This window comes from Cylas formicarius, unplaced genomic scaffold, assembly GCF_029955315.1.
Source record: "Cylas formicarius isolate icCylForm1 unplaced genomic scaffold, icCylForm1.1 PGA_scaffold_6__28_contigs__length_40554024, whole genome shotgun sequence".
NCBI lineage: Eukaryota > Metazoa > Arthropoda > Insecta > Coleoptera > Brentidae > Cylas > Cylas formicarius.
The window spans coordinates 37,834,071-37,847,692 of NW_026844347.1; the positions used below are offsets into that span (position 1 = coordinate 37,834,071).

The following is a 13,622-nucleotide window of genomic DNA, read 5'->3' on the forward strand; positions in this document are numbered from 1 at the left end:
AAAATTGAATAGAAAATTTTAGGACTGAACAACTTACTCGAAAATCACTTGCAATTTGCTTGTTGGCTGAACATTTTTTTAAAGATTAATGGTGATAAGCTTCTTTGAAAAAGAGACGTCCTCTGTGGTGGTGGAGAGATAAGACCCCTAAATCTAAGGTTCAATCTGTGAAGATTGAACCACTTAGCATCCTGTAGTTTGTGGGTGTGGATCATATTTTCTTATACCATAAATTATCCGCAAACAGTTTCTATTTTCTCAATTCTATATGTCAATTTTGTCTAAGCATGAGCCATATAAAATGTCAAATAGTTAAAGTAACAACACTAGAGAATCCGTTAATTTAATCTTTTGAGCCTCAGACAATAAACGGCGATGCAGATAAAGCAACTTTAAGGAGACGTATCCCTTTTGTAAATAATAGCCAACTTGCTCGCTAAAGCGAAAATCATTCAGTCAACCATGTTTCTGAAATTCCCAGAATATCATAGTTTTCATTTATTAGAAGTAACTTAATTTCAGCAAAGTGCAAAATGCAATATGCAGTGACTTCATTCCTATTGGTGAATTTTGTATTTTCAATTATAAAAGAAGTTTGCACCCTTAAACCTAAAACGAAGAAAAATATAGAGAGAAAACAAAAATGAGCGTTGTAATTATTTGCTTATATGAAATAAACGAATTTAGAAAAAAAAACATCGAGTATTTTATTAAAGGATTAAGCAATTAAGTTGCAATCTCCTTAGCTGTTTTTGTGTGCTTCTTTTAGTGTCAAAGTGTACTTCGTATTATAATTTCCCCAATCCTTTCTCTTATATCGAGTATTTGTCTGGAATTATTTAAAGACCAATATCGCGCATTTTATCTATTACAACCCTTGTCACTCGAATACCTGGGATGCAAAATTACAAGCTCTGGATTCCTGGAAGAAGAAGTAAGGAAACAAGCCAATAAAGCTGCCGCAATATCGGGACATCTTAAATATTCGCGGAAACCAGAGCTGAAACATCAGTAACAAAGAGAATCCTACGAACTACTGAAATGAAGACCTTAAGAATGATAACTGGATACACATTGAAGGACAGACAAAGAAATGTAGACATAAGTGAAAAGTGCCAAACAATTGACGTTGTCAGGTGGATAAGGCAGAGAAGAAGAGAGTGTAACCAGCATGTCAGTAGAATGGGCCCCGACAAAATGGCCATAATAATTCGCAACAACGACCACCTAAACGTTGGCGAGATAGTTGGCAGTCAACAACCTCGCAAGAGTTGCTTAGACGAGGAGGAAACCGGAACTAAACAGGCGATACGTCTTCTAAAAGAGGAAGAAGACAACCCTTTTTTGTAGCGAACGAACTTTCATCGGTCCATAAAATGTTTTTTCAAAAAATTGATATTCTCATTATGTCTATTTCAACAATCCAAACAAAACTGCATCTGCCTTTGACCTTGTTCAGCATTTAGTTTTTGAGTTTCTTTCAAAACTAAGTGGATTGGTCCCCGAGAAATACCTATCTCTTCATGCGGTCTAGTAATAGAGGAAACTGGACGTGCTTCACAGAATCCTTATTTTCTTCATTTAAAATATTATAATTCCGGGATACCTTTTTAGCATTTAATACGTTACCCTTTTCTGCAAATGTCTTTCCATTGCTTGAAAATATCTGTTTTCACTTTTATTACGTTGTTCACTAACACGTCAAACATAAACATATTTTTATTTGTCAGTCAGGGCACCCTTCGAAATTATATAAAAATATCCTAGATTTGTCGATTTCTCAATAACGAGTCGACTAAAATATAAAGTCTGTAATCGGAATAAGATTAATTATTGACATTCAATTAGAAAACACCCTGTACATGAAAAATAGTACCTTACCACGCTTGAAATAATTTTCTACTAAGTAGGCTTTGATTTTGTGGTTCGATCGACATGTCACTTCTTGAAACCTCAATATTTCAAATTGTCTTTTTTTCTATTTCGAGTACCCGTTTCGGTCGGGAAACACAATCGAACGACACCCGAAGGGAAATACTTTTCCTCGCCCGTAAAAAAATTATTAGACGAAATTCCCACGATTGAAATATATTTTTAATAGTCCCGACGATTTGACACATAATTTTCACGTCTTACTCTGTCCTGGGCCGCTCACGTCGTGCAACTTTTTCAGGTTCCGTTCCCATGCCTCGTTTTCCACGGATAATGGAAATAAGTATGGCATGGGAATCATGTCGTTGTTCGTAATATTCGTATTAGGTGAATACACTCGCGACTGCATCCGTTTTTGAGATAATTATGGCGTTGTTAAATATCAATTCCCTTTCTCGAGCCTTCGGTGGCGCCATTTTCGAGTAAGATCTTCGAAAGGGCACGTTTGAGGCCGTTTTGTGTTGCATCAACAAATTAGTTATCCAAACTAGCCGAAATTTTGTTTTATTTTTTAAAATTTAAGCAATACACCGAATGCACCGCAAATAAAACCAGCGGTGCATTCACGCACCAGTAAATATTTTCAAAAAAATGGCAATACAAATCCAAAATATTTTTTTTTACTATTTTGGATTTACTTGAAAATATGATACAAAATTTATTTGCCTCTTTTGTTAACTTTTGTCATATATAAGATTTTTACTTTTCTACGATTTTATGACCTTTAGTAGTGATAATAATTTAATTTCTAAATTGATGTGCAAAAATATTTCCTGGATGTGACAAAAAAAAATCATTAAATAAAATTTAACGCACGCACGCTTTAACGCACGACTGGGACAAAATGGGTTAATACGGTACTCACCGTAAATCACCCCGTATATTAGATATACTTTTCTTTGTAGTATATATATATATATATATATATATATATATATATATATATATATATATATATATATATATATATATATATATATATATATATATGTCATTTTTGCAGGCTCGCTTTACCCGTTGGAGGCGGCTTTGAAAAACGGAGGTTCCCGAGATCAGCCGACCACGGCCACGCTGACTGTCACGCCGGCGAAAGAAGACGACGAGGCCATCTATCGGTGCGAGGTGTGGAACAGGGCATTGCCGGAGAACAAGAAGCTCAGCGCGACAGTTTCCTTGAGCGTGCAATGTAAGTCGCACATTTTATATTTTGCTGCGCGAACAATCGACTTACTTTATCTATTACTTAAAGCGTCCTTACTACGTGCTTAGAGCTACCGATTACTAAAGTTTAAAACGTACTAGACGGTGTTGTCAGTACGATAAGTTTCGAAAATGAATTTTAAAAAATTGAATTTGCTCTTATTTGCTTTGTACTTGACCTGTCACCTTTTAAATATTTTCTATTCGATTAGTTGCTTTCTTATTTATTCTGCTATACTTGGACCAGAAATATAGTGGTTTTACAACCGACCCAGCGATTAACTTTGCCCACTGTTTATTTATTACGTTCATTACGTACGTTATTGCGTTCTATTTCATTACATTTCTTCATGGTACCATTATTAATATACAAAATATTCAATATAATAATAATAAAGTATCCATCAAAATAAATAAGAACTAAAAGTTTAGATTTTCACGAAATTATATATTTTCACAAGACAATGTTGTCACATTTGATAAAGGCACGGTGTTGTGGAAATATATAATTTCGTAAAAAAACTTTTAGTTGTTATTTCATTTGCTAAATGGATTTTCATCAAATAAAAGCCACCTCAGTTCAAGTATCCAGTTTCAATCGGGTTAAATATACAATGATTCGATTTTGTAGCATTTATTAAAATATTTATTAACGATTTATTTATTTTATTTTTGGCAGACAATAAAACAGCATGAACAATTATTATATCATTTTTTTGCTGTGTCGTGAGTGGCTTATTTGACAATTTTTTAATTGCATTTAAGTAAACCGCCCTCCATTGCGAAATTCTTTGAGATTCCATTAGCGCTTGACTCTTATTAATTGTTTGGAACTGAAAATCCAAATCCAATTTCTTGTTACGGTCTATCTCAGGCAAAACCTACTCAATGCAGAATAAACATCTGTTGGGATGGGTTTTACCACGATCCTGCCGTTAAGGTACTGTAAAATACTTAAAACTTCAAGACAATGAATGCACTATATTTTTGGTCGTATTATAAACATCTAAGACATTAATAGCGGGCTGAACGCAAGCGAGTCCGCCATTTTTATAGGGCGACAATATGATAGTTTCCGCCAATAGTGCGTCCTCTTGTTAGCAGCTCATAATTGTATTCATTTACTACAATGGTTGCCTTGTTATGGGCGCCCTCAAGGAGAAAGTAAAGCAGAATCAGTTGTGAGGTTAGGATAACACTTTTCATGTCAAGAGGTGCAAAAAATCCCTAATAATCCCTATTGAGCGTTGGTACGTTCCCCATTGCGTAGAAAATTATGTTAATTAAGGAGGTAGGAAATCATTATAATGCAAAAATTATGTTTACCAGCGAGCTTGTGAGACTGAGGGTCAACTGAGAAGACTAGTTCTTAAAGCCTTTCAAAACATGACAACCGATATGTTAAAAAATGTTGTAAATTCGACAGTTACAAGGTGTTAATCTCGAATTGGGCACTTGTTTCAACATTCTTTATAATTTTTTTTTCATTATGTCAGCGCCCACTACACCAAAACATTAAAAATTTGATAAAAGCCCTTTTTTGGGTTATAAACAATGTAGAATATTATCAAGAATGAAAATTAGAAGTCGATGTAGGGCTCAACAAGGGTCCACTATTTTTTTATATTTTTATATCTTAAATAACACGAGAAAAAAATTTGTTTTTTCTTTTATCTTGGACACACCGTGTATTTAACTCACTTCATGAGAACACAGTTTTTTACGAGTGCTTAATGATATCAGAAAATAGAAAAACTGTTAAATATCGGACATCGGAAATTCTCTAGACACTTAGGTGTAATGCTGGTTGTATAAAAATATATTGCTATTAAATGACATTTCTGTCTCCTTCCTCTCGCATGTAGGTGTCATGCTGGTTGTATAAAAACATATTGCTATTAAATAATGACATTTTTGTCTCCTTCCTCTCGCATGTCCCTAAATTTCAAGCATTAGAGCTACCAAAATTATATTTTTCAGATATGGACCAATTAGCAATGATGTTCTTTGATTTAAGAACGTTTTTAACCAATTTTACTAAAAATCAATACACAAAAAATTATAAGATTTGCAATACATTTTTTGGAATTCACTTTTTTTCGAAACTTGCGCTTCTATAAAGAATCTAAAAATACACAAACATTTCGGAAAAGTATAACTTTTTTGGGTAGCATATATCGTCGTAAAACTTTAGAATGTTAATTTTTATTTACTGTTCGAAAAATCGTTTTAACATTCCCGACGAAGAAAATTCGAAGTTTCCTCTTTTTTTTATTCTCGACTTCGACTTGCTAATTGAGGCAAACACAAGGAAAAGACCTCCTACGTAAACTTTCGTTACAGGGACACCGGAGTTTTCCAATTTTCGTAATTATCCACTCTTTTAGCTTTTTAACAAGATTAACGATGTTTACCGTCGAAAGGAGGACGTCAAATTTGCCCGTTGACTGGCCGAAGAAAAAAACCAACCGACTGATAATTTTTTCAGGAAATTTTTGAATATTCTCGGTCTTTTACGGCCACATTCTACTTGAATGCCACTAAAACAGTAAAATATGTAAGAACGAACTATTTTCAAAGGTTTTACCATGCCCTAATACTTCTTCTTCTGCTTGCAACGCCATGTTTGTCTTCAGACGTCAACCTTCATCATGATGACGATGGTTTAAAACCTCTCACATAAATTTGGTGCCTTTTAATTAATATGTCCTAAGTAGAATGGCTTCCTGACTTCTGTGTTGTTTATGAGAGTCCGGCTAGTTTTCATCATTGCAAGAACCTCAAGACATCAAGACATCTTAAGTTTTGGCGATAATACCATAAATTTTTTTCAAGATTTCTGTTAAAATCTGCTTCCAAGATGTGAATGCATCGGAGTTCCCACTTTCGCTGCTTAGGTGTTTAAAATGCTTAACCCTATCAAGAAGTCTAAATTTTTAAGACAATTTAAAAAGAAACCGCTTCATAGGTAACAGACTTAATGTAGAACTATATATATTCCATAAAATTTCTTACCTGTGCCAGCTTTAAGATCTGCCGACTTTAATTTAGTAGCTGGATATTGAGAAAATAAAGGATCTGAATTGAAGAACGTCTCAAGGCCATTCGTTATTTACGGAACGGATAGATTGAAAGAGTTTCAGCAGTACCTTGGCAAGCATGGTCAGCTGACTTTAATCCCTTAGATTACTTTTTATGGAGAAGACTGAAAAGAAACTAAGAGACTGTTAGCAGAGCTACCACTTCAATTATGAGAAGAGTTAGACTATGTATAAAGGAACTGGGTGGATATTTTGAACAATTAATTCAACAAATAAAAAATAAAGGGGTTTCTTTTGAATGGACTTTTTAACTTGAAGTCACCCCAACAACACACTCCCAGGCGCTGGCAGTCATGTCATAGGACATCCTATACATTATTATTTTTTATGAAAGATCTTACAAAAACCTACAACTTTTATTTAGCACTTTTTACCCTTCTTTCTGCCTCCATAAAACACTTTAGTGTTATTTATTGGACCACATTTTTTACATGAACCACTAGAAGGGCCTTTTTGCAGAATGATTTACGTCAATTTCTTCAAAAAGTAGATAATATTGAGATCCAACAAATGTGGTTCCAGCAAGATGGAGTTCCTCTGCATTATTGTCAAAAAGTTCGAGGATTTTTCATTCATTTTCATTTTCATTTAAATTTAGGAAAAGGTAGTGGTTTTTTTAAGATCAAATAAAATCATATATAAAATCAATATATTTCAAATTAAAATGATTCAAAAGAAATATTAAAAATGGGTTGTTGTAGTAAACTTTTAAATAATTTTAAATTATGCACCCTTATTATTTTTGGTTAGTTTTAGCTTTGTCATAATTTATTTATGAGAAATTGTTCCGGTTATGTTGTTTTTTCTTTCTTCCTCTTGTAATTAAAAATCTTCGCTTGGCCTGAAAAATAGACGCACACACCTCATTGCGGAAATTGAAAACATTTTTCTCGGTCGTTACCCGAATGCCTCGAAGGAGGTTTTGGAGGGGGTCAACTCCCGGAAGAGCGGGGAAACGCTCCGGGTACATTTTCCCAGGCAATTATGCCGGCGAACTTAATCCGGGGGGTAACAAGAACTCCCGGACGAATCATCTTGCCGTGAAATACTCCCAAAATTAAAACAAATTCGACGGAATTAAATCAGATTTAAGTCGGCCATTGTTCGCGCTCGCGTCCAGAAACGAATTGCCGTCGTCGTCGCTCCGCGTCGCCATTGTGTTGTTTTAAACAATAAAATTTTCGTCGAGCGGATATTATTCGATTGTCGCCCCCCAACCCCCTCACCAACCCGCGGATTTAATTTAACCCCCACCCGCGTTAAACCTCCTCGGTTTCAAGTTTTATCGACGCTTCGGTAAATGGTAGAGGAACCGGCAACGTTGCAAGCGAGAGTTACGTTTCTAGACGCAGCAGCTTCAAAAATGATATTTAAAAATTGTTTTTAAACGTCGGAATGTGAATTGTTGCCAAAACTTATTAATCACTAGTGTATAGCACAAAACTCAAAGAAATTCCCGTCCGTGCAAATCCGTAGGTAAAATGACATTTTAGAAAAAACAAATACCTAGGTCATGCCTTGTTGTGTGTTTTATGGTATTTTAGTGGGAAATGTTCAATAGACCACTTACACCACCAGTTTTGAAGAACAAACTTCTAAATTATGTTTTTTTGTGTTTTTTGGTGGCTTGGTGGGAATTGTATATCATTGTGTCTAGAGCAAAGCTCAATTTCCTTTTTTTCTTATTTTTTTTAAATAAACGTAATGCAACGTCGCATCATGAACACATCTGACCCGTTGATAGTAGTTTCATATTATCTCCTCCAGCGTTTGACGTCAGGACACCATTGCCGACCTCAAACGTTCCACTGGTTACTGTGTGCTTTCGATTATCAAACAGGCTATTCGAATTTCCCAATTGGGTTGCGTAAGACGAAACCAAAATGTCACTCGCGTCGGCTAAATAATCGAATAAAGTTTAATTAGTCGGAGAGGCGGTCGGTAAACGCGGCGCTTTGCTCACGAATTTATATTTAGGTACGCTTGGAATTAATGGGATGCAAGCGGCAAAGGCCAAACATGTCGTTGAGGTTTGAAATACGCTTATCAAGTACCTACCACGCAGCCCGTACAACACACACACACACACACACTCGTCTACGCTTTACTAGACGACACAAACAAATTCGTGTCCTATTAGATCCGTTATTTTATAGGGAAATTGTAGATATACCTCAGGTTCCTCAAACTTCGAGATGTCAACTCCTAGGTTTGAGTAGTTGATCCATTTCTTCGTCTCGCATAACTCATACGCACACTTCATAGATTTTAAAACTGCCCGAGGGACCCCGTTAAATTATGGCTAAGGATAAAACGCTATAAATCGTAAACCCCGTTAAATCACGACCAATTCCATATAAATCACCACTGTTAGGTCACTGATAAATTCTAATAAACTAACGGTAAATCTCCATGGAACCCTAAAAATCCTAGTAAAGCTTTAATAAGTGACGGTAAATCCCGTTAAATTACCTATCAATAATTTAATCAGTACGTCATAATAAAACATTCTAGGAAATCCTTAATAAACTCCATTAAATTACTATTGTTAGATATAATCTTCGTTAAATCAACTCCTAGCTTTGAGTATATGCCCTTCCGACACAATCTGATATTGTGATGAGGTGTTTATGTGTCAATGTCCGTATCAGGATTTTTAGGCTTGTTCTCATAACAGTACTCTACAAATTTTAAAAACAGCACTAAGTATCCCGTTAATTTTTGAGTAAGTTCCTGCAAAATCCCCGTAAATTATCCACAAATCAGCGTAAAACGCCCTAAAAATTCTTGGCAAGTTTAAGTAAACACCGTTAAATCACCAATAAATCCATGTAAATCACCACTGTTAGGTTAAAATCCTTGATAAATTATAATAAGCCATCAATAAATCTCCATTCCGTTAAAGTATCTATGAAGAATTCCACCATTGTTAAATTAAAATTATCCATACAAGTACAAGGTTATATATCAAGGAAATTCCAAATAAACTGCGTTAAATTCCAACTAATTTTGTATAAATCACCTCTACTAGGTTCGAGTCATTGATCATTCCTATTAAACTAACGATAAATCTCAATAAAAGCCAACAAATCGTAGTAAAGCTTTAATAAGTGGCTATAAATCCCGTTAAATTACATATCAATAATTCAATCAGTAAATCGTAATAAAACATCCTAGGAAATCCTTAATGTTAAATTGCCATTGTTAGACTTAATTCTCGTTAATTCAGCTCCTAGCTTTAATTAAATGCCCAACATGTGCACAATTCGATTTTGTGAATGAGATGTTTAAGTTGCAGTATCCGGTTGTCATTGCTATCGGCATTTTTATGTTTGTCCCCCTCATAACTTCGTGCAAAATTTCTGTATATTACCGGCAAGTTTATGTAAAACGCAATAAATTCCAGGCAATTTTTAGTAAACACCGTTAAATCGCCAATAATTCCATGTAAATCCCTATTGTTATGTTCAAATTAATAAGAGGCGGTAACTTCAGTTAATGATATATCTATCGATATATCATAGGAAACCCCCAATAAACTCAGTTAGATTACCATCCTCCCTACCGCCGGGATCTCCGCTAACTAACTAACTATCAGACTAACTCAAACTCGCATACTCATACTTTATACATCTTTAAAACAGAACGAGAATATAAATCCTAGGAATTATTCAATAGAATCCGGTAAATTCCCAATAATTTCGTATAAATCGCCATTGTTAGGTTCAAGTCATTGATATATTCTAATAAAATAACAATTGACATCTTGACAACTTATTTAAGCAGCTATTCTAGACCTTTCAATATTGACTCTCCGTAGGTACATTGCTTTTTCTGTGGGGAACCTGGTTCTCTACCTGGCACGGAGCTCGCAATATGCTGGGACGTAGACCCTTTTTGGTTGTCCCCCGTAGAGGGCGACATCTTCATTCTCAGTAGAGGGGTGCAATTCTGATTTGATCATTTGCTAGGTTGTAAAAGCACTATATTTCTGGTCGAAGTGTAATAACTGGTTGCCGATACGACCGAGGGCACGAAATTATTATTGTAATAGTTTTTTGTCTCGTATAACTTTATTTCCTTGGACGGTGCGGTCATGCATAGTTAATGCGAACGCTAGCGCTAGTAGGACGATAAAACGGAAAATAAAATACGGCGGACACTTAATCGCACCAATGAGCGACGAATAATTTATGACGAAATTAACTAATCATATATGCTCCAACAATGGCCGATCGATCCCGAACAGAAAGCTGTAATTTAGCCCCGCTGTATGTCTCGAGTGTGTCATAATCTAAATGATCGCTCAACTACCACTCTATTCTGAAGAGTACGTCAATCAATCAGTTACGTAATTGCGCTGATCCATTAGTCCTTGTAATTTGACGCAATTTTCTTCAAACTTTTCTCCAATGTTAAGTGATTATTAGAATATTCTAATCGGAGTAATTCCAAGTTCAGTGTGCTGGAATTTTAGAATTTCAAAGTCACTATTGGACCGCATACGAAACAGTTGTTGTTGTTTTCAGATTTTCCGAGGGTGGAAGTCGGACCGGAGAATCCGCTCAGGGTAGAACGCGACTCTCCAGCCACACTAAACTGTTCGGTCGACGCCAAACCTAAAGTGAACGGCGTGAGATGGATGAGAAACACCCGATTCATCAGCTCCAGCTACAGCCACGTTATCCACAGGGTGTCGATTCAAGATGCCGGTAAGTACGAATGCTGCAAACTTTTCGTCGTTCTTGACGCGTCCATTGTCCGTAGGAAAATACACGTGCAGGGCCGACAACAACCTGGGCAAGGCGGGCGAGAAAGAAATAGTACTAGACGTGCTCTACGCCCCTATTGTCAGTTTGGAAGCGAAAACGAAGGAAGCTGAAGAAGGCGAATCCGTTTATATCAAGTGCAACGTAACGGCCAACCCTAGCCCCGTTACGATCGAATGGGTAAATATCTAAAGTCTGGTTAAATTGTAAATAACTTCCCGCAAGATTTGCTAAATCATCGACAAATCCCCGCGAAACCCTACAAATCTTAAAAAATCTTTAATAAGTAAGTAAAAATTCCATACAAATCACCATTGTTAGGTTAAAATCACTGACAAATTCTAACAAGCAAACGATAAATGTCCATATAATAATCCATAATAAAATCGGTAAAATCGCTATAATTCCATATAAATCACCATTTTGAGATTAAAATCATTGAAACTATCAAGAATTCTATCATTCTTAAGTAAAATTCACTGATCTAAAATTCTAATAAACCAACAAATCTCCCAAAAAACTTGAAAAATACTAGTAAACCTTTAATAAGTCGCGGCAAATCCAGTTTTCTGCCAAGAATTCCACCTTCCTTAAGTAAAATTTAACTATTAATTATCAATGAGTCGCAATAAAAGGCTGTAGATCCCAGTAAATCTTTAATAAATTACGTTAAATCAACAATTATGTAGCTTATGTTGTTCATGAGAGTGAAGTTTTAGGAGTGTCATTAAACACGAGGAGTTTCAGTCATAGACAAATCACTGATAAGTTGAAATAAAACACCATAAATCTTTAATAATTCGCCATAAATCTTGTTAATTAATGGATAACAATGTTAGAAATACTTCAATATCGAAAGCTTTAATTTTTTTTGGAGGAGGAGTAATCATCAGTTTTTACTTTGCAATGGCTACAGGTGAAGGATGGCAAACCGGACTTCCGTCAGGCGGGTGACGTTCTCCGTTTGAGTCACGTGACAGCCGAGAATTCCGGAACGTACGTTTGCCGTGTGGTCAACATAATCTCACCTTCCGGTTCCGGTTCGAGACGTTCGGAAAAAGTGGGCAACGCGTCCGTCGCCCTACTGGTACGTCACAAGCCCGGCAGGGCGCGAGTATCGCCTGATCGCCCGGTCGTGTCGGAAGGTGGCGCTGTGACGCTGTCGTGCGCGGCCACGCCCCCTGGCTGGCCTGCGCCGCAGTACCGATGGCTGCGCGTCGGTAACGACGGCCAGATGAACATCCTGGCGACAGGAACGAAGTACACCATCTCTAATGCCAATCTGGCAGCCGAAGGGGTGAGTTAGTTTCATATACATGGTTTGTATAGTCGATGACGCTAGATAGATAGTGACTTCACACTCCTAAAGGGATTGTGCCACCTCAAGGAAGCTTTGTATATCCAAATGAACAGGTGGATCAGTCCTGTGTTTCATACTTTTCTGCTGATTTTCCTCCATTCTTTTCTATTGCTAATTTACGACTCCTGCTCGTCCATAATTTTTTGCAACCATCTTGATTTGACGCGTTGGACGTCATGTGTCATTTTGTTTATTTCGTTCAGACGTACAACTGTCAAGCGACAAACGAACTAGGCCCAGGCGAGATGGCTTCGGTAGACTTGGAGGTGCACCAGCCGCCCACCTTCAAGTACAAACTGAAACCGTTGGAGACCAAGAGGGTAGGCGATCCGAATTTTTCCGTAGCTTGCAGCGCGAAAGGCAAACCGAGACCTTTGGTGCGGTGGTTAAGGGACGACGAGGAGCTCACCGCGGACGCGAACTTGTACGAGGTAATTCAAGAACTTCATACTCTATCCCATTAACAATTCTCATGGGGTAAAAACAGCTGTACACAGCAACAATTCCAAACTTAATTCTGACTGCGGTTGGATCAAACTTTATATAAACAGTCTCAATATCATAAGACAAACGTAAACGTTGATGTCATTTATTTGATTATTTCGATTAAACTTATGTATTTCTAGCAATCTCTCTTTCTCTCTCAACCTATTTGGCAATACCATTTTTGGATCAGTTGCCCCACTAAAAGTCTTTGTTCTTGCTAAGACAACAGAATAAAATTAAATTATGTTTTGGTTAGTTAATCAACGTAACAACAAGTTTTAAAGAAATTCTTCCTACGCATAGCAGCCTCACATATTCTGCTTCAAATAAATGCCTGTTTTACCAAGTTTCCACCGAAAGGCACTAAAATTGGTCAAATAAATCGATATAAAACACGTGACGTCCAAAATACTAAACTTTAACCTAAATCTAGGCTCAGCGAGCGAGCTAAATAAAGTAGAACAAAATATCAATTATCTTACATTTATGTCCTGTTCTTAGACAACACTAGTTTATTCGTATAAACAAGTGTCCCCACCCGTGCTTACACAGAATCACAGAACACTAAGGTTAGTTTGGATTCACAGAATGCCAAAGTTAAGGTTAGCCTATTAGATAAAAGGGTTTTGAAAAAAAATCTATCTATTACACTAAAGTTGTAATAAGCCTTGACTTATATGTTGAAATTAACTTCGTTTGCGTTTGGCAAATAAAGAAAAAGAATTTTCTGAAACTTAACCTATAATTTGTTATTTATCAGTTCTGTGTGTTTTA

General features: G+C 36.3%; 1 protein-coding gene across 3 annotated transcripts in view; it reads left to right on the plus strand.

Moving 5' to 3' along the window:
* Positions 1–13,622, plus strand: part of LOC132703035 (roundabout homolog 3) — a 292,435-nt gene that overhangs the window by 266,903 nt on the left and 11,910 nt on the right. For 2 of the 3 annotated variants that reach the window (XM_060672056.1, XM_060672057.1), the window contains exons 4-8: positions 2,936–3,118; positions 10,763–10,945; positions 11,001–11,182; positions 11,919–12,299; positions 12,566–12,793. In XM_060672056.1, coding sequence (XP_060528039.1) covers positions 2,936–3,118; positions 10,763–10,945; positions 11,001–11,182; positions 11,919–12,299; positions 12,566–12,793 — 1,157 coding nt within the window. Of the gene's footprint in view, positions 1–2,935; positions 3,119–10,526; positions 10,580–10,762; positions 10,946–11,000; positions 11,183–11,918; positions 12,300–12,565; positions 12,794–13,622 lie in introns of those variants that run through there. The other variant, XM_060672058.1, reaches the window with a different exon arrangement.